Source organism: Xiphophorus maculatus, chromosome 7 (genome assembly GCF_002775205.1).
Source record: "Xiphophorus maculatus strain JP 163 A chromosome 7, X_maculatus-5.0-male, whole genome shotgun sequence".
Lineage (NCBI taxonomy): Eukaryota > Metazoa > Chordata > Actinopteri > Cyprinodontiformes > Poeciliidae > Xiphophorus > Xiphophorus maculatus.
In genome coordinates, this window is record NC_036449.1 from 11,769,664 (window position 1) to 11,793,726 (window position 24,063).

A 24,063-nucleotide genomic window follows, 5' to 3' on the forward strand; every position below is an offset into this window, starting at 1 on the left:
CCTACAGACAAAAAATATTTAAAGATAGTTTCTGCTCTGACAACATAAAATTCAATGCAACCAACTGATAATTTGTTAGTTCAGAAGTAACCAAATTAGTAAACAGTATAAGCCTGCATGTTATTCAATCTCAATACGAATCCAGCTGCTCTGAAAAGGCCTCAGAGGTTCGAAACATTAGAGAGCAAACCGATTCATGATGACAAGGTACACAGCAAACATGTCAGAGATACAATTGTGCAGAAGTTTAGAGCAGATTTTGTAAAACAATACCTCACACTTTGAACATCTCATGCAGAACTACTCAATCCTTCATCTGAAAATAAAAAGAGAAAAGCCCCAACTGGAAACCTACCAGTACATGGTCATCCACCTAAACCATCAGGTGATGGGAAGCAAGAAGGTCAATGCAAGAAACATCTGCAGCAAGTGGAAGAATCTGTCAAAACAGACAATGATTAGTTGTGCAGCATAGCTGGTGTTTTATGGACTAACGGTAAGAAGAAGGCTACTGTTGAAAGACCTGGTACATTACTTTGTGTTGTTCTGTCACAACATTCCTATAAAATGCTTCCAGTTTGTGGTTTTAATATGACAGACAGTGAAAATTTTCAAGAGGTGTGAAAAGTTTTGCAAAGCAACGTATTTTGGGCTAATTCAGAAAGTATTGAAGAGTGAAGACGAAGAAAGGCTGAAAAACACAAATCCATATCCAGTATGTAGATTCTGCTCCAGAACCTCACAGAACTTCAGTCTATTTTTATTTTATTCCTCAAGAGGAAGAAATGTACAGCTTGGTTTACCCTCAGTGTTGACCTTTTGATGTCTAAGTCGATATTTTCTCCTTTTATCCCCTCTCCTCTCAGGCCTCTTCTTTCCCCACCTTCGCCATTTTCCCAGCGGTGACAGAGACGGAGGACACAGGGATCTGTAATTAGCTGCTTGACCCCGGGGTTGGGTTGTGTGACCCCGGCAGCCGCGAAGCGCAGATCCAGGCTGATCAGATGAGTAGTTCTCAGGGATCAGTGGTTGAAAGACAGCCGCCGCCGCACCTTGGCCAACTCAGTCACTCTAGCCAACCCCTCGCAGAGAGACGGGCACGGTTACAGGAGCCCAGCTGCCGAGGTCCAGACAAGGTCTCAAACACCTGTCTGGATGGTGTACAAATATACAGACGCATGCTTTTTGACTTCCTCCGACGGTGATGTGGCTGCAAAATACATTACCTTTCAGTGAGGGATCGGGAAGGAGCGGAGGTGTGGGTGGCTGGGGGGGCTGGTAAACTGATCCTGTTAGGGGGAGGGAGGGGACGGGAGATGAAGGAGGAGCAGTGCTGGCCCTTGGTCAAGTGCCTTGTACTCCACAAACAGGCGGCATATAGTTACACTTTACCTGAGAAGCCGAGTCTGGGGAGTGGATTAAAGAAAAACAAGGATCTAGACCACCCTGCCCCTAAAGCTGCACCTACTTTGGTTAAAGAAAATGTCACTTTTAATACAGACATATTCAATAAATTATAATATACGTCCCAATGAGTCTCCTTTGTCAGAATAAAAGCACCTTTTGATAAGAACAATCTTCAAGGAGCTTTTAGACATACTTTTAACTAAACCCACATTTCTGTTTCTATACATACTGCTTTTTTTATTCATCTGATTAGTTTTAAATGTTCTGTTTTCATCAACTGTAAGAGGAATATTATCATAGTGAACACAGAAAAGGCTTTCAAACATCCATCTGTGTGCAATTCATCTATACAATGTATTTCACTTAGTGATAAAGTTCCTAAAATAAATGAACTTTTCATGTATTTTCATTTGTATTGAATAGATCTGTATCTACATCCACAATGTGACATATATTCAGTACAATTACATAAAAACAAGAAATATTTGTGATGGAAAAATCTAAAAGATGAACAAAATCCAACAACTTGCTTTCATACCTGTAAAGCCTTAAATCAGCATCTTATTAAAGGACTATTTGACTCAATTTCAGCTTTCAGCATTTTCAATAGGAGTCTGACAGATTCCTACGTAAGTTATGACAATATGTGCCAAATCCACCAAATCTATCAGATTGTGACACCATCTCTTGTAAAAAGCCTCCTACAGGATACCATACAGATCTATAATATTTAGTCGTTAGCCTGGACTCTGCCTTGGCCACTTTAAAACTCCCATCCTAACACATGGGAGGTTTTAGCCAGGTGTTAATGTTTTATGTGGAAGAAATTGCTTCTGTCTTTCCATCCTAATCGTGAGTCCAGACATATGGAGAAAATAGCAGACTGCTATCACATGCAGATCACAACAAGTACTAACCACGAACTCTTGAAACTCCTGAAACTTCTTGAGCGTTGCTATCGTTCTCTTGGCGGCCTCACTTACCAATTTTCATCTTGTCAGTGTAAATTTTGGAGAAAAGTCCGGTTTTAGCAATGTCACTGGATTGACTCTGGCACTGGTGTGTATGTAAAGCTGTGAAGTTTTCATTGATACCTCCACAACAGGATCATTTGAATAATATGTAGTTTTTCCTCAAACTGTGGATTTAGCTAAAGTATGAAAGAAGCAATTTTACAAGTGCAGCTGAACTTTGTTTAAAGTTGATCAAATTAACCTTAACAGATGTTAGATCTGAACCCATAAAAACCCAGAATGTTGAAATGTAATGAAAATATGCTTTAAAGGCATGATTTATTCATTTCAGATAGTGCATGTATTTATTTGACCAGATTATTACAGAATTTTTCCCTCCAACAGATTTGTTTGTTTTCCAGATGAATAATGCAGAAAAGCCTGTTTTTTTTTTTTTTTTTTTTTTTTTTTTTTACCAGCGGTGTGCAGACTTTTGATATCAGTAGAAAGGGAAGGAGAGAGTCATAAAGGACGCGCTGGGAGAGATGTTCACCTGAGACAGCGCAGTCACCGATGCTAGAGGCGCAGCAGCGTGACCTGAATGCTGACAATGTTTGAAGTTTGAAGGAAAAAAAAAACAAAAAACAGCGACACTAAAGCATCTCGATCTGAAATTATTGCCCTTGGGGGTTGGGAATGAAGAGATGGGAAGTAATAGAGAGGAAGACGGTGAGGAGATGGTGAGAACACAATATGAAAAAAAAAAGCAGTTTCCCACAGGTCTGCTCAAAAGTTCAAACCAGCCGTTTAGTATACCTGTTCTGTCGCCTTACCCCTCTTTGCGTCTCTTAAGTCATCGTGTTTACACAAGCTGTTACTGTCGTCTCCCTGTTGTCTAACCCGCTGCTGCATTCCTCCGTCTTTCCCGTCTTTCTTTGTCTCTTTTCCTGCCGGTTGGAAATCTGCGAGGCTTGCTCATCGGCGCCAGCGTCTGTTAATCCCCCTCCCAAAGCACCTTAGCAACGCTAGGAATTTAGAGATACTAAAAAAACCCCCCACACACACACACATATATATGCGCAAAACAACAACTGTTCTTAACACTGTGCTCATATTGGCAAGAGTGGCCACATCTTGAGATGTGTGTGTGCGAGCGCGTGTGTGTGTTTTCCATAAGTAGTTGGTAACAATCTGGAAGGGTGTGATAACCAAGGATCTCTCAAGAGTGTGCGGGCGTGTGTGGGTGTGTGTGTGCAAAGACAGAGCGCAGGTTTTTGTGGTAACACCAGAAACCTGGTAATCACTGCATGTAGTCACCTGAGAAGCTCATTATCTTGTCTCTATGCATGTTTTTGTTGTTGTCCGTTCACTGTTTGCCTTACCGTGGCGTCAGTGAGAGAAGAAGAAAAGAAAAAGAAAAATAGACAAATTATTGTGACTTATGCTATCATGGGTGCAACTTTGAGGCTGTAACTCAAACGTCTTTTATGAAAGAAAAAAAAGCAAATCAATAAAGCAAGGTTACAGCACTCACAGGAATTACGACGTCAGTTATTTTCCCATTTATTGGTTTTGTAGTTTTTTTTCCATAACAACAAGGATCACCCCTCCACCTCCTGTTTTTCTCTGCCCAAAATCAATTACTTTAGGGCCAATGGTAAAATAATTGAGGGCACATTTAGGCCTTGGAATTAATACATATTTTAAATGCTGAAACTTTTTCTGCAACTTTTACTTTGAGGAGTTAATTTACTTCTGAATTAGAAAATACATTTAATTTGTTTGTGCATTATTATCTTTCCACAGGGAAGAACACTTTCAATTTATTTAATTTGCTCTTCTTCTTTTTTTTTTCTTTACCTCTACAACCAACCAAAATCACATCATCAGCTGTAAAACAAACCATTGGCTCTGAACCTAAACAACAACATATGACATGCACACTCACACACACACACCAGAAAGATGTTAATTAGAACATAACTAAGCACTATTTCTTTGTGTATCTGCATTAAAAGAACCTGCCAGAGGTTTGTTTTCAAATTAAAATTGCTCCCACTTACCACAGTGACTGAGGGCCATGGCCGGCCAGAAAACAGACAGCAGAGTTTTGATTGATTCCCTTTAACAGGCACTAACTCTGTGTAAGGTGACCGTTCTCTGGTTACACAGTAAATATCAATACTCGTGAAAGGTTTGTGACCATTTTTGCTAAACGAAAAATGCAGCGGATTCTTGGAAAGCATGCCAGCTAAGGGGCTAAGATTATTAAGACGGTGAGGTTTTCTGCAAATGGGACAAGAAAAGGAGAGCTGCAGTATGCAACCCAGTTCTTGTGTGCACAGTGCCTCACAAAAGTATTCACACCCAATGAATTCCTTCATATTTTGATGCATTACAACTAAATTCTCCATGCATTTAATCAGATTTATCTGATAGATCAACACAAGCTAGTGCATGATTGCCAAGTGCAGGTAAATAAGCACATTTCTTTCCATTTTTTCAAACAAATCAAATTCTAAAAAGCACAGTGTGTTAATGTATTAACACATTCAGAGTTAATACTTTGTAGAAACACCTGTTGCTGTAATTGCTTCAAGTCCTTTGGGGATATGTCTCTACCGATGTGCAACATCAAGCGTCTCTGTACATCAGCTTTCAATTTTGCAGCGGATTCACATTTGGATTTAGGTGTGGACTTTATACACCTAAACGAGGCACATGAATGTACTCTGATCTAATCTGTCCCAATAAAGCCTCTGGTGGATGGTTGCTGTAGTCTGTTTTACTCCAACAGGTTTTCTTCCGGTATTTGAGTGTATTTAGCACCAGCTGTGTCATGATCTGTCCATTTCTGATTAATAGATTAAAAAGAACTTCATGAGAAGTTCACAGCCATTGTAGTGTTTTCAAACTTCTCCTTAACTTTATCCCTGACCCGGCTGGTGTTTTTTTTATGTTGTCATGTTTTTTCTTTAACAATGTTCTCTGGCAAACTCCCAAGACTTTCACAGATCAGCTGCATTTTTTTTATTTACAAAGATTACAACACATAGATGTAAAATAATTCACTTAAATAGGTGACTTGTGGAGACATTTTTTTGTGTGGCTAAGTAATGTACAAATGCATTGTACATTTAAAAAAATTTCCATGCATCCTTTAACATCTACCTCATATCTATGCAGGTGGTATGAATACTTCTGCAAGGGCACCGTTTGTGTTGTGGTCCAGATGTGCTGAAATCACTTTTACACAAAAATATTGGGCAATCAGTGGAATGTCATTGTGTCATTCAAGAGTTTATAAGGTCAGCAATCAGAGTGCAAAGAGTAAATTTAAGGATGTGATTGTCTGACATTTCCTTGAAGGTCCTCTTTCCATTCCTCACAGCACCTTTCTTCCAGTGCTTGATGTAATGATGGCCTGCCAGCTGAGAGAGGAGACAGGGTGCTATCAGTAAATTACGGTTTCCACTGGGTGATCCACGTCCACTGGTCACGGTCACTTTGCTGGAAGAGACAAAAACAGAAAAGGGAAGGAAGACAAACAGTATGAGAATCACACATTAAGAGTCATTTACTCTCTGACGATGCTGTTTCTAAGTTGATTTATTAATTCATCAGTTCAATCAGAAATAATCCAGTTAATCCCATCTTAAAACAGCTTGATATCTGGCATCAATTTAACGGCCGTGGAAACTAATAGCGCACGGTTGCGATCATTAAGAACAATTTATCAGCGCCTCTTCGACATTTCGCAGTGACATACAAATCCTTCACTTGTTTCTATCGGACTTATCTAAATAACCCCGGGTTGTTGATCACTCGACCCGGCGGAGTTCAGAGGTCAGCTACTTCAAGCGGCTATCGGCGGGCTGCAGGATGCAGAAGGTGCCGTAGAACGGCTGTTTCTTATCTGCACTCTTTGACCCCTCATTAACCTCTAGCTACTGCTTTGAGAATTATCACCTGACACAGAGGAAAAGAAATCCTTCACAGCATCTGATGGGCTCATGTGTTTAGCTGACTTCGCATGCGAGTCAGAGATTTAACAAGTTAGCGAGAAATGGCATTTAAATTATTTAGTAATAACATATTTAAATGTGAAATGTTTAAAATTTGAATGCGTGTGCATTAAACTCATATGCAGGTATTTAAGTATCTATTTAAATCCTGTGCGGCAGCATATCAGAAACTTGTTTTATGTGACAAGTCAGGCACTGCTGAGGAGAGGATGATTGATCGGCTTTATTTGCATTAAAAGGAGTCAAAAATAAAGTTTTCATAGTTCAAAAAAAATTATCCAATGAGCAGGATGCATGTTGGTGAAATATTTTGTGAAAGAAGTTGTGCATTTGGCCATGAACAATATGACTTGTGTCAGGAAATGATCCCAAGAACGCCTGAATTCAAGGGTTCCTGTTCTATTGCTTCCTAAAACATCACTCCTGCTGGGTGATGAGTCGTGTATTTCCCAGATAAGAGAAGCTATCAGACTTGTCTTTATGTAAAAGTAGGTAAGATTTGTCAAATCAGTGCACCTTTTTCTAGTGTTGATGAATACATCTGTAGTTTCACAACAGGATACAAAACAAAATCCTAGATGGATTTGTATTCCAATTCCTTTCTTACACAGAGAGCCTTTACATGTTCAGTACTTTGAGTGTTTTTTTTTTACTTTTACTAGGTTAAACAGCTAAGCCAAGTGAATTTTTGCCATTCACAACCCTGCAGGCTCCTGATTAAATAACCTTTTTTAGTATTACCTGCTGAAGAAAAGGGACAGGAGCTGGAGTTGTGGAGGTGAAATGAACTTGTTAACTACAATCCAGACATCACCTCCAAGTCAATTAAAGTTTTCTGTCTGGTGTTTTTTCTGCAAGGACATAATGTTTACTTGCGGTCTATTTTATGCCATCCACTCTCAGCTAGGATTTTAAAGAGATAATATGTTTTCTAATAGGATTAGTTTTCAAAGAGAAAGAGATCTCAAGTTCTTAAGTCACCTTTCTTCCTGCCAATTAAAAGGAAATACGGATGGAATCTGAATGCAACATAAGAAGCAAGAAAATCTGTTGTCCACAAATGGTCAATAAGTCCTAAATTAGTAGCTATTATATTGCATTCATGTAATATAATATTTGCTATAATTCATGAATGTATTGATAATCAGCCAACCAACCTGATCAATCCATCAACCAATCAGCAGCGCCCTTATACGACCAAAGAACTAGCAAGCAAGCTCAGTAATGTACAAGAAATATAATTAATAAAAGAAAAAAATAAAAGCTAAAACATTGTAATCATCAAAAATCACATGAAATGGAGCACAAGCCTCAGAAAACAGCTAAACCAAGATTTAAAACAATCAAAAATATTGTTGTCCAAATGAAGACAGTTTGTTCCTTCATTTGGGTTAGGGACAAAAAACACCACCACCTTTCTTTCTGCTAGTTGGAGAGGAGAAAATAAACTGGTAAGTTGACCTCAGGGTCAGTCTACCAGTGAGTGAGGAAATGTGGTAATTCAAGAAAATGAGTATCCAAAATGTTGGATACTCTGTTAAACTTTAACTTTGTTAAAGCACAAAACCTGAGTGACGTATGAAGAAAAAAAGAAAGTGACTCAATGTCTAGTTTTGCTCAGTTGGGCAAATTTTAGCTAAATGGACAAAGTCAAAAATTGACCTGAAAACTGAATTTACAGAGAAGAACAGAAATCTCCTGCAAATGACAAACTAGAGCTGGTATTCTGTGCACAGAAGTGCAGTATTGCACAGGTCTGAAGAGGGGCTTACCCGTATTAATTATACCTGGATGCATAACATTTACTCTATTGGCAACGGCATTCATATTCAGGCCTCTTAAGCTTTTTTGCACTTTGTCACATTACAAGCACAATTTTTAAGATATTTTATTGATGTTTTATGTAAAAGACCTGAACATGTTTGTAAACAAAAAAGATAAAGTGGAAGCAACAGGAAATGCAAAGATCTTTACATTACCCTGTGGAGCTCTTATTTCTTACATTTCTTCTGCTTTATGTTGGTATATCATAGTTTGTGTTTCTTCTGAGACAAAATGTTAAAAACGTGAGAGCAGCTAGATTATTTTACAGGGCACTGTGGTTGGGATTAAAGTACAGCTTTTTGCTACATCAATTATAAAACTGTTCAGTTTGCCTGACACTTTACATTGTGCCTAATAAAATATGTCAAGTAGTTGTAAATGTGTCAGTCATAAAAAACGGATTGTTATTTTAAGCTTGAAGACTCGGTCTATAAATGGTTTTCTATGATGCATCATTATGAAGGTGTGCCTATAAGAAGTGGGCAAATTGCAGTGCTCATCGCAGTATTTTTGGCAGAGCCAAGCTCCTAATTAAGGATGACAAGGCATGTGATGCCAAAAGATGAATGAAAACAGTACAAATTTCCAAGAAAATCTTAACCCCTTGCCATGTGTTGAGCTGGAGTGTAGGTCCAATCGAAAAAAATTCAGACTGAAGTCCCAAAAGTTTGAAAGATAGCAAAGTCTTTTTAGCAACAACATTGTGATGACCTATTTTTTTTTTTTTACATGTAAAAATGTATTTCTGTGTGTTTTTTCTTTTGCGGAGACACAGGTCTTCTAGATTGTTTTTGAGTCTTTAAATTGGTGACTTGTAAAAAAATAACTCAGTGCTTTTATCGCTAAGTTTGTCTTTAATGTTTTCTAACTTTGAAGTGATGCTCTCCCACTCAACAAGTGTAACAGCTGCTCCGTAACGATTAAGCCCCTTCTGTTCTTGTACAGCTGGTTAAATTTATATTATTTCACTTAAGATGTGACAGGTCATGCATCATTCTAATCTGGATGTTTATTTTTTATTTGAGTCAGATTAAACTACGTCAACAAGAACATTTGCAACAGTCGTGTCAAAATATACAGATGTTTGTGGTTGTAGCGTCATCAAATATGTAAAGGCTCAAGAGGCGTGGATGACGAAATTGAAAAAGATTCAAAACTGTAAGTAAGCTCTAACCAGAAATAAGATACAACTGAATTTAGCAACATTAAAGTTTTTGTTCTATTTGAGGGTGGCTACATTATGAACAACCATTGAGCGACTTCTGGCAACCTATAAAGTACATGAAATCACAATCCAAATGCAAAATGACGACAAAGGAGCTTTCAATTAAACTAAGTCAAGGTCAGAAAGAAAATCAGAAATGTCCTGCATCACTGTTGGCATTTTGTGAAATACCAACAGTGATGCAATGCTTAAGAACAGGGAGCTGCAACTCTGCAGCCAAATGTGAAGTTTGCGGTGGAGAAGGTTGCCGTTTAATCATGCCCTGCTTTATCGTCTTTTTTATTAAAGCACTTTGATCTAAAATAAATAAATCATTCACCCAGACTTTGGCTCCGTTGTGGGTGTCATTCAAATTAGTGGAAACTCACCAGAGGTGTTCCTAAGCTGCATATATCACACCGGTTTGGTCATATCTCATGTCTTTATCAAAGTTGGATATTTAGAAGAAAACATGAAACGGTACATTTGGCAGAAAGGTTGGTAAGGAGGCCAAGATGTACAGGATTAATGAGCTCCACATCTGCTGCTGCTGGAACCAGCAGAACACTGAGGTACAGCCCGACTGTGAGATGGGGCAAAGAAGCGCAGCTTGGTGTACACAGCAGAACATTTTGACTTATTGCACTTCTCAGACTCCTATGATAAATCCTTTCTACCATAATAGAGCGGGACAGACAGATGACTTACAGAAAGTTTTTATGATTCATTGCCTTTTTCACATTTAAGTTTCCTTTTGTTGGTTTGCCCAAGCTGCTTTATTGCTCTTAAACTTATTGACCAGACCTTAAACTCATACTAATGGTACATATGGTTCACTCTACAGAGAAAGGAAAAACACCTCAGAACAGTGAACCATTAACTATAGCATGTTAAAGAAACATTATTTAAGAACTGAATCATCATACTACATCTAGTCACTAAAATAGTCAATAGTTGTTTCATTTGCACAAGATCATTTAAAAAAGTTAGAATACCGTGAAAACGTTAAATATTTCTGTGAATAATTTTATAAAGTGAAACCCATACTATATAGATTCATTACACATAAAGTGAATTAGTCTAAGCTTTTATTTCTGGTCATTTTGATTGTTGTGGTTTACAGAGAATGAAACCCCCAAAATTCACCATCTCAGAAAATTTGAATATTACATAAGAACAACAAAGAAAGATATTTTAAACAGATATGCCAAGTTTCTGAGAAGCTTGTTTATTTCTATGCTCTCCAAACTTGGTTGTGGCTCCTTTTGCATGAATTACTGCATCAATATAGCATGGCATAGAGGCTCTGCAGCAGTACTGTTACAGGTTGATAGCAAACGTAGATGAACCAGTTTCCAAGTGAAAAGTCCTGCTGGAAACTGAAATCAGCATTTCCACAAAACTTATCAGCCAAAGGAAACATCAAGTGCTTGAATATGTGCTGCTTGTGTTGCTGTTCTGCATTTCAAACTCGTTTCTGAGTTTGAAATGTTGTGGAGTTGATCAAAAGCACAAAGTCTCTTTGGGTGATCATTAAAGGGAAAATTTTATAAATGTTCTATGCACATGTTGGGGAGGTCTGTAGGTATCCCATCTCCATTATAATAATAAATGATTATTGGTTCATTGTTGAAATATGATCTTTAACAATCCTATTGAAGTGCTGCAGTTTGTTCATGACCCATTTTCTATTGAACCAGTTAGAAGACTAACTTCTATATTAAAAGCATAAAAAAATTAATGTCAATCATTGATGAAGACGTTTTTCAGATGGAGAGAAGAGAGGGTGGATTTGCAAGCTTCTTTTGCTTTAGGACAACACTTTCAGTCTGATGATGCAGAGGACTTTTGGGCTAATCTTTGGATCCACTTATACTTGTCAATTAAGCTTTTTTTAAATATGAATTTCAGGGACATGTTCCTCTCTGACCAATGAGGAGTGGCATGAGTGCCTCAGGATTGATCATATTATTTATGATCCTAATTAAGCAGAAATAGCTAAATCAAGATTGTGTATTTTTGTCACTGACAACAAATTCGAAAATGTACAACATGTACATCAAAGATCACAGCTTATAAAAATTATGTTACTTAATCTACACTATATTACTTACACAGCCTTGTTGACAGTTTTGTGACTTTAAAATGTAAAATTATGAAAGAAAGCCCTTTGTGTGAGATTTGCTTCAGTTGTTTTTATAAAATAACAGATTATTAAATGTAAATGTGAGGATGGGTGTTGTACTGTGTTCATGTTCCATCTGTACCAGGATATGTGGTCTTGATAAAACTTCCTCATGAGTATTTGCCTCAGTTGAGTGTCACTTCAAGGTTCAGTCATTGTTAGAGGAAGTATTGGAGCAACATTTTTTTTTCTATTTGATGTTTCTGAAATCTGTGATTTTTGCTTTAACTTTTGTAAAGAAATAAAAATTAAAAAGACCCACTGTGTTTTTTTAGACATGGTGGGGTTTATTTCTCTCCTTGATTTCAGAAATTATTCCCCACAGCCATCAAACAAAATAAAACATTTTTTTTATTTTTTATTTGGGCCTCTTAAAACTGAAGTTGAATAGTGCTGGTTTACAGCAACATGTCAAACTTTTGGCAGGATGAAAAAGCTTTGAAGCATTTGCAAAAGTTCAGAATGGATATGTGCTTGGACGTTTTGGACTCATGACCCAATTATGTCCTCTGATTGAAACCTCAGGCACTCTCTCTTTCACTAATGGACAGCGAGGCCCTTCAATATGCTGCACCCCATCCCCCTAAATTCACAACTTGCTCACACTTATCATCTGCTTTCTCAACCCCGGTTCCCAAGAAGCGGCTGGTTTTGTGTGGTCCCAACACTGTCCTGTTTTCATCACAGCTCTGTCGGGTTACCCCCCTTGTACCAGACCCCATTCTCCACTCCTCCTCGCACCTGCGCCGCTCCCACATCTCTACAGGAATGCGCTGGGGCTTGTAATCGCCTTTGTGGGGACCATTGAGTTGTACACGGCTGACTGAAACTTCCCAACCTCACAGTGCGCTGCATGGTCGCTGAATGGGACTCAGCGTGGGGCGACTCTCCAACCCACGGACGCTGCCAAATTCCAACAGTGGTGCTCCACAATCACTCCCACACAGGCCCCGGTGCACCGCCTGGCAGGAGGGGACGGGACAGGGAGGGAGGCACGGTGCGCCCGGGATGTGACTGTCATGAATGTGTGTACGCTCTTAAAAGAAATTTTGGAGGGGGTTTAATATTAACCATTGCAATTGTTAGAATTATAACTGAGAGTTCAAGTTTTAAATGCAGTTTTCTGATAACATTAGCTACTGGATTTTTGTAATCCAACAGAGAACAGAAAGCATGAGAGGATGATATGGGTTGTTTTATTAATTCATAACTATCTGCTTAGAAAAAGTGGAGGACTGCCTTAAGATCAGGGCTTCAGAAAGTTTTTTTGTGCTAAAAGACTTTGAACAAGCAAGGAAATCAGTCAGAGCCACCTACACATAGTTCACCCTCTATAATGTAAAATGTCATGGTAAGTTTATGTTGCTAGTTTTGTTGCAACAAAATGACTTCTTCAATCAATGCACAGACTAGGAGAAATAATATTGGGCTTTAACCCATATAGCTGTGTACAGTTATCCATGGCTAATGTGCTCAAAGTGCCAATATTTTGGTTTATTCTACATTTTTATTTCACATTTGTTCCTGAAGGAGCTTATTCTGTTTATTCTGCATTCTGACGAAAACACTCTGAACCATTACTGTTTCTCCAAGTAATTCAGCGACAAAAAGCACTGCAGTTTATGAAGAGGACCATGGCAGACTGGAACAGAACGATTTTATCTTCAAGTCCCAACTATACAATCCGACCAAGGATGTGCAAAACAACCAGATCATCCTCCACAGCTACCAAGAATGATCACCAAGGAGACCGACTGCCGATGGATCCGGCTAACTGCAACACGACTGCATGTGGATGATGATCCAAGGTATACGTTTAATTTCAACACAGGGAGCAAGTGCAGGGTAGTGAGCACTAAACTACTGATACACTTTAGAGTTAATGCATAGAACAGAGGATCTTAGCAACAACTGTGCTGGCATTTGAGCAGTTGCCAAACTTTGTGTTTTTGAGATGTGAAGATGTGTGGCTATTAGTTGAAAGAATTTTTTTTTAGGTCTTTTCCTTAGCATCCATCACGCCTCACAGATATTCAAAGCCATATTTTGGCTCAAACATATAAGAGACCAAACTGCTTGCAGCCCGAATGCTTCCTCTGTCAGAGTTGGATGGAAAAAGCTAAACTAAAGGAAAATGCTTCGCCATCCTTGTTGGAATATGGCATAAATCTTTACAGAAGCCAATAAATCATCCTAAATTGTGGATCTTTGTGTTTGCCTTTCTTGTTTTACAGTTGTTCTTATGCTTTTTGAACTTTTTGACACTGAAGCAGTCTTGCCAATGGGCAGCACCTTTTAACTGTAGTTGTCGGGAAAAGGTTTACATGCAACCATTATGGGTTTAAAAAGTTTATCACTTAATGTTAAACATATTTTCATTTTCTGACGCTTTTTACTGGGAGAGGACAAACCAGATGAGCTAAATTATCCTATTAATGAGACAGAATTTAACAAATTTTGTTGAGTACATATTAAAGATATGTTTGAATTTAGCTAATTTCTAGTCCAGTTGACGGATTGAAATTTACTCACATAAAATATCTGGATTTCATTGCTTGTTTTATCAGTAAAAATGAAGAACTCAATAAACCTCCAAGAGAGACAGCTAGTTTCTGACACTTATTTTAATCACCAAAATTGCGCATTCACAACTCGTTTAATTAAATTTGGTGTTATTATCAAACAGTGATTTAGGATAACTCATGAAACAGGAAAGTCTCACCTCAATTTTCTAACTTATGCAAAGACTCAATTGCAACACCGGAGAAATCATAAAACTGAAAAAAGGGAGAATGAAACAGCACTCAGTAGTCGGGCAAAGTTGGAAAATAAGGCAATTTTTCCTTAACTTTCACCGTATTTGTGTTGCGTCTCGGTGCATTAGGTCTGCGCGCCGGCGTGCAGCGCGGTAGCTGTGGGTAGATAGAGCAAGCACTACAGGATTAAGAGGCAGCAAGATTGTTAAACATGTCAACGTGTAATAGCACGATAAGGCCCTTCCGAGGAATCCATTGGCCCAGCTGCATTCTCTATTCCGCGCTAATCTCGCCCGGCACATTCGCTCTGTGCAATCTGTCTCCATAATCTTCTGTGACAGAGAGCAGGCTGCCTGGTAATTTTTTTCTCTTTTTTTTTGGAAAAGAGGGGGGAGACGCGGAGAAAATATGCAGAGGCGTGATAAAGTGACGCTAATTATCCCCATTTAGGACAGGGAGTGCAAGGGATCGGGGCTTTGCGAACAACCGATTGTGCGCCGCTGCTGATGGCCTCATAGCGCGGAATATATCGGTGGCTACAAGATAAGAGCAACGCGCGGAGGAGAGATTTATTGGCCGGCCAGCTGAAAGCATGCGCACGGACGTGCACATGCACGAATTCGCGCGCGCGCGCAAGCAGGAAACCGGTTCTGCCACGAACTGAATCCCCCTGTATATACGTTGCGCCCTGCACTCAGCCCTCTTTGCACCTCAAGGTGTAATTTATGCGGGTTAAATTTGCCAGAACGCGCCTCTTTTAACCTGGCGATGCGCCGTGACGGGCTCCGCCTCCCGGAGCTTTCAGGGTCTAATCCGCATCTCCTCACATCAGCAGATAAGAGAGGGAACAGAGGCGAAGGCCCTCCTTCGCCCCGCGGTGCGCAGAGATCCATCCATAGATGCACTTTTTATTTGTTGCGCTTTGGAATTTAAAGTCTCCATTGTTCCTCTTAGATTTACTCCAGCAGATTAACGCGCATCCAGACGTTTAACACGCTTTACTGGGAGGCCTAACAGGTTTAATCGACGCGCCACGCGAGTCTTCATCAGTGTGAAATAGGCCCTTTTAACTATGTATTTGAGAATTGATTTTTAAAATTCATAAGTAGGCATAAATTCTCCCCTCCCCCCTTATTTGCGTGTGCATGGATATTAGTCGCTATCATGAAACGAGGCCTATGGCAATCAAAAACCGAGCATGCTGTCAGAAATGAAGTCATCTCTAATTGTCATTCTTAAATTACTTTTAAGTGGATTGAAACTTCAAAATGACATTTTCCTTTTTTCCAACACAAACACGTTGGATAATTTCTGCGAGGATCCTAAAAAGAATCATTCTTCTGTGAGATAAAAAAAAAAGTGGTTGATTGAACAACATCTGTAGTTTTCCTTCACCGTGCGCAACGACGAGCACCTTTGTGATTAGTTTGTGTTTTTGCGCCATCAAGTTTTAAAAATCTGGAACATGTGCGTCGGAGTGTTATTTCCATTGACTCCCACGTTTCTTGTTTTGGTTACATGATTGCTGCCCCTTAAGCTCTTTACTTTCCTCTACTTTACCGACTTAAGGCTATCAAGTGTCAAGAGGGAAAACACAGATGAAACTCTCTAAACGGATTACAACATCTGAAAATCCCAGGATGCAATAAAGATGAAAGAAATCATGTATTTTTTTTTTGTTAATGATAAAATAACAAAAATATCAGTTTTTAAACTATTTGAAGATGTTTCTGTACGGTGGACTGTGTTGTTGCGTGGAAGCAAACAGTGAATAGAAATTACGCATCGGCCTTGTTTACAGAAAAGTTTCACAATTATGACTTCTAAAAAGTGCAAATCAACATAAAATGTTTGTGGCAGTAAATTGCAATGTGGCTTAAAATTAAATGACTAGAAAAAATACGTCCTAAAACTGAGTTTAAATTCAAAACATTGTGGGGGAAAAAAATGCAACTCAAGGCATCAATTTCACCGGGAATGTCAGACTTTCTGCCTGTCTGATTTCCAAACGAATGACCCGAATAGTTTCCCAAAAGCTAATAATTTTAAAAATGCAACACATTTTCGACATGTTTTCAAATATTTTGAAGAGCACGTTTCAAAACCGGCATTGACAAAATAAAAGGAAAGGAAGGAAGGTTGGAAGAAATCTGTAATTCCAGAGAGAAAAAAAAAATCTTCTTGAATTAAGGGAGAATTTATAATAATTAAACTGAAATAAAAGACTCAAGTTGTTTGGCTTTTAAGTGGGGGCAACAAAAAATAATCAAAGCACAAGTTAATAATACAAAAATACAATAATAAAACCCCCAACGTGAAACGTTAGGAAAATAAACAGGTGGTTATCAAAGGCCTTCTTGCACTCGATATGAAATTATTTCATAAATCAGCATGCACAATTTCAAGAGAACAATAGTATTAGTCTCAGTTTAAGGTAAAATATATATTTTAATCTATTAAAATATAATAGATTATAATCTACACATACCTGAAATTTTTGTGAAATAGAAGACTGGGAATGTTTCCTTTTTTTATACAAAACATTTTTGATTAAAGTGAACCTCAATGACAAAAAACATTTAAAAAACTTCTCGTTTAAAGAATAACTCGCAGAAATAAATGGTCTCAAGGTGGGGGAAGCAACGTGAAAAGAAATGTTTTTTCTTCACTCAACTAGAATGTGTTATTTTGTCAGAAAACGTGGAAAAAATAATCAATCTAAGACCGCCCTTTTAGGAATCAAAGCAACACCTTGTGAAATTTATTCAATTCTTCTTCATTGCAATATCAGGGGCTTTTCACCTGCAGAAAAGCGCTTAAATTACAACAGCGGGTTGCCCGTCTTTCTGTGGAAATATTAAAGTTATTCACAATTTACATTAATTAGAATGTTACAATAAAAAGAGATGACCTCCAAGGAATTAAGACACAGGCTTCTGCAAATTAACACAAATATTTAAGGAATGTGAGTTCTTCTCCATATCTTTTAAAGCACTTTCTCATGACTTTGACATGTTTTCTCACTTTTAAATAACTTACAATGGCTTAATTGAAAAATAATAATAATAATAATAATAATAATAATAATAATAATAATAATAATAATAATAATGTGAGAGCTGAAGCAAATAAAGAATCCCCCTTTGTACCCCCCCCCCCCCCCCCCATGCACGTGAACCTGGCGCCCCCCCCCCCCCCATTAAATAAGAGTGTGAAGTGATGAGCAAACAGATGGTAGCACAATAACTAATTTCTCAGCGTCTTATTCGTTATATATTTCCGATTGGGAGAACAGCCGAGATGAAATATTATTTACTCATTCATTTACAATATCATAAACATTCTGTACAAAATGCATGGAGCTCTGGGGAGCGGGGTTACTTTTAGAAAAGAGGTAAATATTTGGTTATGTGTTCAGTCGCAGTTTGCAGGTATTTTCTGTCAGTTCTAAATGTGCGTCAGAGGGACCGTCCCGTTCACTCCAGCCGCGGCGCTCTGGTAATGCTGCGGCAAGGCGTGCAGTCTGCTCTGCATGGACGGGTCCCCCGGCTCCCCGGTCGGTAAATACATGCTTATCATCTCCCTCAAGTCTCCAGGGCAGGGACCCCGAGAGTGCGTGCCGCTGACGGGTGGACTCACGCTCGGTTCCGACTTCACCAGCGACCCCAGCGTTCCCATGGCAGCCGAGGAGGAGACGCCGGAGCCCTGGTGCTGCGTGTAGGTGATCCCGCCGTAGCTGGACGGCGAGGCGTTCATGTAGCTCTGAGAGTTCGAGATGGGGCTGTACTGCAGGGCCGTCATGTCGTAGCGGTGCATGGGCTGCGGGTTGTGGGAGTGGTGGTGGTGCGAGTGGTGGTGGTGGTGTGCCCCGCTGCCGGGGTGCTGGCTGTAGGCGAGCTGCGCCTCCTGCATCATCGCAGCGGCCGCGGCGGCTGCGGCCACCTGCCCCGAGTACGCGCCGTTCGCCCAGCCGTTCATGTGCGCGTAGCCGGAGCCGGCGGACCCTCCGTGACCCCCGGGGCTCTCTAACCTCTGTCCGACCCCGGATGAGCTCATGCCGACGCTTAAACCGACACCACCGCCGCCGCTGGGCCCGGAAAGCAGCCCGCCGGCCAGTGAGTATTTGTCCTTCTTCAGCAGCGTCTTCGTCTTTCGCCGCGGCCGGTACTTGTAATCCGGATGCTCCTTCATGTGCATGGCTCGCAGCCGCTTCGCCTCGTCGATGAAGGGACGCTTCTCCGCCTCGGACATCACCTTCCACTCGGCGCCCAAGCGCTTGCTGATCTCCGAATTGTGCATCTTGGGGTTCTCCTGCGCCATCTTCCTCCGCTGGCCCCGGGACCACACCATGAACGCGTTCATGGGTCTCTTCACGCGCTCCTGGCTCGCTTTGGAGCCGCCGTTCGGCCCTGTTGGCCCCGTGCTCGTGTTCGTTTGGGGGCCGGGGGAATGAAGGTCAGTCTCCATCATCATGCTATACATTCACCCTGGTTTTAAACTTCACCACCAACAGAGAAAAAAACAAAAACAAAAGTCTGTTTGAAGATCAGGTCAGGCGCGCACAAGTTGATTCGGGGTGCGCCGAAGATGACCGAGTCAGAATATTATTATTCTCACCCCTTAATGAAACAAACTGGAGATGAAAATTAATCCGAGAAGGCATAAATATATTTATAAAAAATATTCTCCACGCAGTATTTCACTCAGCCTTGGGTCTTGGGGTCGCTTCTCATCCAAATGTGACAGAATGCGCGTTCGAGCCACTTTCCCTGTTGGAGTTGGAGAAGTTGGTTAAAGCGGCGGCCATGTGATGCGCACTGACAGCGGTTAAATGAGCCACAAGCGGCCAATGGGGCTGCAGCAACATAGTGATTTGCATGGCGTTTGGTCAGGTGACTTTAGAGGAGCACGGAGGAAGAGGAGGAGGAGGAAGAGGAGGAGGAGGAGGATCAATCCCGCAAATAGCACGAGGCATTTGAACATTTTCAAACAGACTCTCAGAGACTTCAGCAACAAAAATAACTGAGATTAGTTTGCAGTGTTGGTGGGTTCTGTCAGTGATAGCAGTGAGTCAGATATCTCTATCATGTTTAAGGAAGATTTATGACATCTTAGCAGAGGAGCCTCAGCAAAGTTTCTTAAAGGAGTGGATGGATGGTATGTTTGGGTGCCAACCGCCTTCAAAAATTTGCTGACCACCTCAATTCCAGATAGAAGAGTACATACTGTATGTCAATACTTGAAAAGTGTATTTTTCGAAATTATTGGATTTGTTTATATTTCTTTTACAGCTCATTGTAAAAATAAATAGATGTTCAAGTAAGATATTGTATTTCAGTTATTTATTTAGTTCTTTAGTCATTCAAGATTTTTTCTGTGAGTCCTTCAATGCATAAAACATCATAAAACTCCTGAAATTTCTGTCTTGAACGGTGCATGCCTATTGTTTTTCAGAGAATCAAACCACGGCCACCACCGCTCTTTCCCTTGGCCCCAAATCTTTCTGGGACACCCCTGGGTAGCATATTAAAAATCTATTGCAATCATCGCAGAAAAAAAAGCATAAATAAATAAATACCTAAATAAATAAATAGGTAGAACTTCTTGACTTGTCCTTATTTCCTAAAAGGATATTCATAAAAACTATTACACACTTAAGACTTTCTGCAGGTCTTCCAGGCCAGGGGATCTCCAAAAAGGTCATGTTGGTGGGTTTATTGGAAGTGAGGGCTGTGGGGGCTCACAAATAAAAATCAAAGCCCTAAGAACATTTCAGGGGAACCATCAAAAAGATTAAAGAAGGGTTACATTTAGAACTTTTATAAACTAATGTCACGTTTTTTCCCCAAGCATTTACATACAAAACATCAGCTGATTTGACATACTGGAATGAAAAAACACTTTTTGTGTGTGTTGTCCATAATTTTTAAAAATACTGGTACTCCTTGTGTCATTTGAGGCCAGGCCCAGCAGTGAGTGACAGGCTGTTGGACCATTAAGGACAAAAACTAAAAGCATATCAAATAAACAAATACATAAAGATAGCTATACTTGTTTCAGCTTAAAACGTTTAAAGCACACAACTCTGGATTACGTTTTTAAGGTCAAATTTTCTCCATATGTTGCATAAAAGTAGGACATCCCAATCAATGCGCATCTAAACTGCTTCTTCTGTACGCACACATCCAGTGGAATAACACTCCTTCATACGATCTCATATGAACCAGCGCTCCAAAACCAATTTACAGTTCACGGTGCATTTTTCCTCTTCTCTCTCTCTCTGCCTCCCTCTCTTGTCCTTCCAGGTATATAATTAAGGTATGCAGTAATAACATGTGTCAGGGAGGGAAATGTACGCACTCGGAGCAGGAAATGATATGAAAGCGATTTTGTAAAGAAAGCAAAGTAAATGTTCCAAGAGGAGAGGTTCATAAAGAGGGAAAGCCGTTTAATGAGGTGAGGCTTCGGGGGAAGGGGCAGAGCGCAGGTATCGCCGTCTGCTGGTGATGGTGGTTCTGCAAACGTTTAACAGTAACAGCCTACTTTTTTTTTTCTTGCGTAAAACGTATAATGGTTCTCACTTAGGATTCCATTGAAGTATACAGCCCGATGGCAGACCATGCAGCAGAGAGGAGCAGTTTACGCGTCTTGGAGTGCGCGCGTACATAATCCAGATTTCACAGCTGACCTCCTCTGAAAAGCCCAATCAGCCTCTAATTGAAAGGGAAAACGAAATACCACTTCCCGCGGTGAGACTAACGATTTAATCATTTCTATCTTCATTCGCTGTGTTTCCCCCCCCCCCTCAACGCTCTCTTTTTAAAAAAAAAAAAAAAATAATAAATAATTAGAGTTTAGCGTGATGTTGCTCTCTGTTGAGGGGCCGGAGGGAGCGGGATCACGCAGACCGATCCGCGGGTCTTCAGGTAATGGGGTTAACGGGGATGTCACAGCGCTCAGTGAACGCTTCCAGCGTCTGTGCCTTCAGGCCTGAGGAAACTGATAATGTAACAATGAGGTGAGAGCCAAAACAGCTCACAGAAAACAAGGAGTGAGAGTGAAGCAATGGAGGGGAAAGAATTTTTTTTTAAATTGTATTAATTTTTTGAGTTATTAATATGAAATAAACAGCAAGAAAATGTTTGACGTTGTTGCGTTTAAAACTGTTCGAATATGTTTTTTAAATTATTATTTTAAATAATCATTTAGTAATTTTTAAGAACTCTTTCGTTGATGCTTTAATAATTTATGTTGTAGGCTATTTGTATTTTATATACTCCTTCACAGACTGTAGATGAAAAGTTATCAAAAGAATCACACATGTTCAACAATAGCTGTGAATATGGAATAGATCTACGTTTCAATTTCGAATTTAAAGAGTATTACTTTTTCCTATTTCAAGTTTTTATTGGGTTGAATCAATTTAAACAAAGACTACATCATCCTTTCGCAACATGCTTAAAAGTAAAATGGTAGCAAAAAAATCAATTATAAAAAATATTCTTTTAATCTCCTGGGTGCAATCATGAAGTCACATGAATGCAATGATTAATACTGCTCTTTATTCTCCATGCTGAGAGAGGATTTGGGAGTTGTACATGGAGGATTAGCCTTTTACACCGACACTAGGACCCCGGTGGCCCCCTGTTTACTTTCTCTGCCCCCCCTTCCCCTCCTCTCCTCCCCTCTTCTTCTTCAGTTCCTCTCTTAACAAACCTCCTTTTCAAATATCCACGCTCCTTTGTGGCCCTTGGTTCTGGAAGAGAATGTGTGAGCGCCGTCATGACTGTGCACGACTGGGGCCAGGGGGTCAAAGCGGTTATCCAACACACGACCCCTCCACCCCCGACCCCCAACAAACACACACACACGTACACATGCTGCCCCCACTATCCGCAAATATAACAGAATGCTTAGTGAATGCATAAAACCCTCATGCGTCTTTGCGCTTATAGGGGCTCAGCGGCCACCGCGTGATTGATGCCTTCTCCCACAGTTTAACCCTCGTCGACTCCTTTAATCTTTTTCTTTTTTTCTTTACTTTATTTACTTTTTTAAAGCTGTTCACCTGTGCAAGGATTTTTTTTCCTCCCAGTCACGTTGACCACGGAATAGGTTTTGATTGTGCGCAAGGCGTCTCGAGTGGAATTGGACGGGGAGGGTAAAAAAAAAAAAAAAAGGCAGCGGATCATCTGGTGATCACCTAACCGAACTAGAGAGACAAAAGCGCGTCCTTTTGCGTGTAAATTTAAATCTAAAGATGTTTCGATCAGAACCTCCCCCCACTCAACCTACGCGCAACACGTCAGTTCAAGAGTCACCAACCGACGAGGAAAAATAATCACGTTAAATTAATCCATTAAAACTAACTAAAGACTGCTACACGTCTTTTTCCTCTTTTCCCGATTAGAGTGCAACCGGTAGAAAGCGCAGACCTGCGCGCTCTCACGCAGTCAACCCCCCCGAGGGGCTCGCTGGCTCTAAAATAAAACCGCAGCCTGCAGGTGCAACAGACAGGATATCTGCACTGAGCTCACACGCACAAGAAAACAGACGCGCCGAAATAAAAGAAATGATCAACAGTTGCGTTCAACACAAACAGATTTCAGCCACACACACACACCCCTCCTCTCTCTCCCCCCCCACACAAACAAAAATAAACAAGTTAAACTGAAAATCGTCTCCCTCGCCTGTGTAACTGTTGTGTGCAAACTTACGTTCCCCTCGTCGCTTCTGCTCCAGACAGAGTGGGCATGATTTCTCCCATCCACACTCCTAAACCCTACAATCCAAAGCTCCGTGCAAAGACCGCCACACTTCCCACCACAGTCCCTGCCGTTTGAGTGCCAAGGCCATCCATGCCCGGTGCCCAAACCCACTACTCAACACACACTGAGGGGCCGACACAAGAAGAAATGACATTTATTATACTCTGTTTAAAAAAAACAAAACAACAACAGACAATTCCAAGTTATTGTTTCCCTCTGCAAACGGGGCTTGCTTCTAACATAATGAACGTCTTTTGTGCGGCGCAGAACAATACAAAACAAGTATTCTAATAAATAGCCACTTTTTTTTTTTGATGGGGTAGAGGGGAGTGGGGTGGGGGGGCTCCAGTATGAATGGGCTGGAGCGGCGGGGTTCTGAAAGGCAGCTGTGGCGCATTCCGGGGAGGAGGGGCGAGGACTTGGCGAGGAGCCCCACACTCCCCCCACCCACCTCCACCCCTTTCACCTCTTCCTGGATACTGACTCCCATTACTGAGACCGAAGCAGAAAAGGATGCAAAAAGAAGTGGGGAGGAGGGGTATCGACTTATGGAGGCAGTGTTTTTATATATAAAAATATATTTATACACACACAAGACCTTCACTGTTTTCAACAATGTGATGGAATCATTAATATTGCTTCAAACCGTGAGGTGCAAAGCATCCAATTTAGTCCACACGTATATATGTGGACCTGCGCAGACTTAACGCACGTGGTTCTTACAGCATCAAGGTGGAGAAACACACTCACACACGCCCACGCACACCCAGCACACGTTCTACAGCAACAAACACAACTGGGTTAAATAAAGGATTCCTAATTAAACGCAGGTTCACCGTTTTGTGATGAGGCCGAGCCTTTCCCCCACTGTTTAATTTACTACTCGTATTGAGTACCTCGAAGATTAATTTATTCTCAGACTACATCTTTGCATGCTTGTT

The 24,063-nt window shown here is 40.4% G+C and overlaps 1 protein-coding gene across 2 annotated transcripts in view; it reads right to left on the bottom strand.

Moving 5' to 3' along the window:
- Nucleotides 1-2,851: 2,851 nt before the first annotated feature.
- LOC102225865 (transcription factor Sox-1a) overlaps nucleotides 2,852-24,063 on the bottom strand; it is a 104,004-nt gene continuing 82,792 nt past the window's right edge. Inside the window, exons 1-2 of one of the 2 annotated variants that reach the window (XM_005798045.2) lie at nucleotides 17,994-19,226; nucleotides 2,852-5,870 (exon numbers count right to left, since the gene is read on the bottom strand). In XM_005798045.2, the coding sequence (XP_005798102.2) occupies nucleotides 5,823-5,870; nucleotides 17,994-18,836 (891 nt within the window). In that variant the 5' untranslated portion in view covers nucleotides 18,837-19,226 and the 3' untranslated portion in view covers nucleotides 2,852-5,822. Of the gene's footprint in view, nucleotides 5,871-17,993; nucleotides 19,227-24,063 lie in introns of those variants that run through there. The other variant, XR_002752976.1, reaches the window with a different exon arrangement.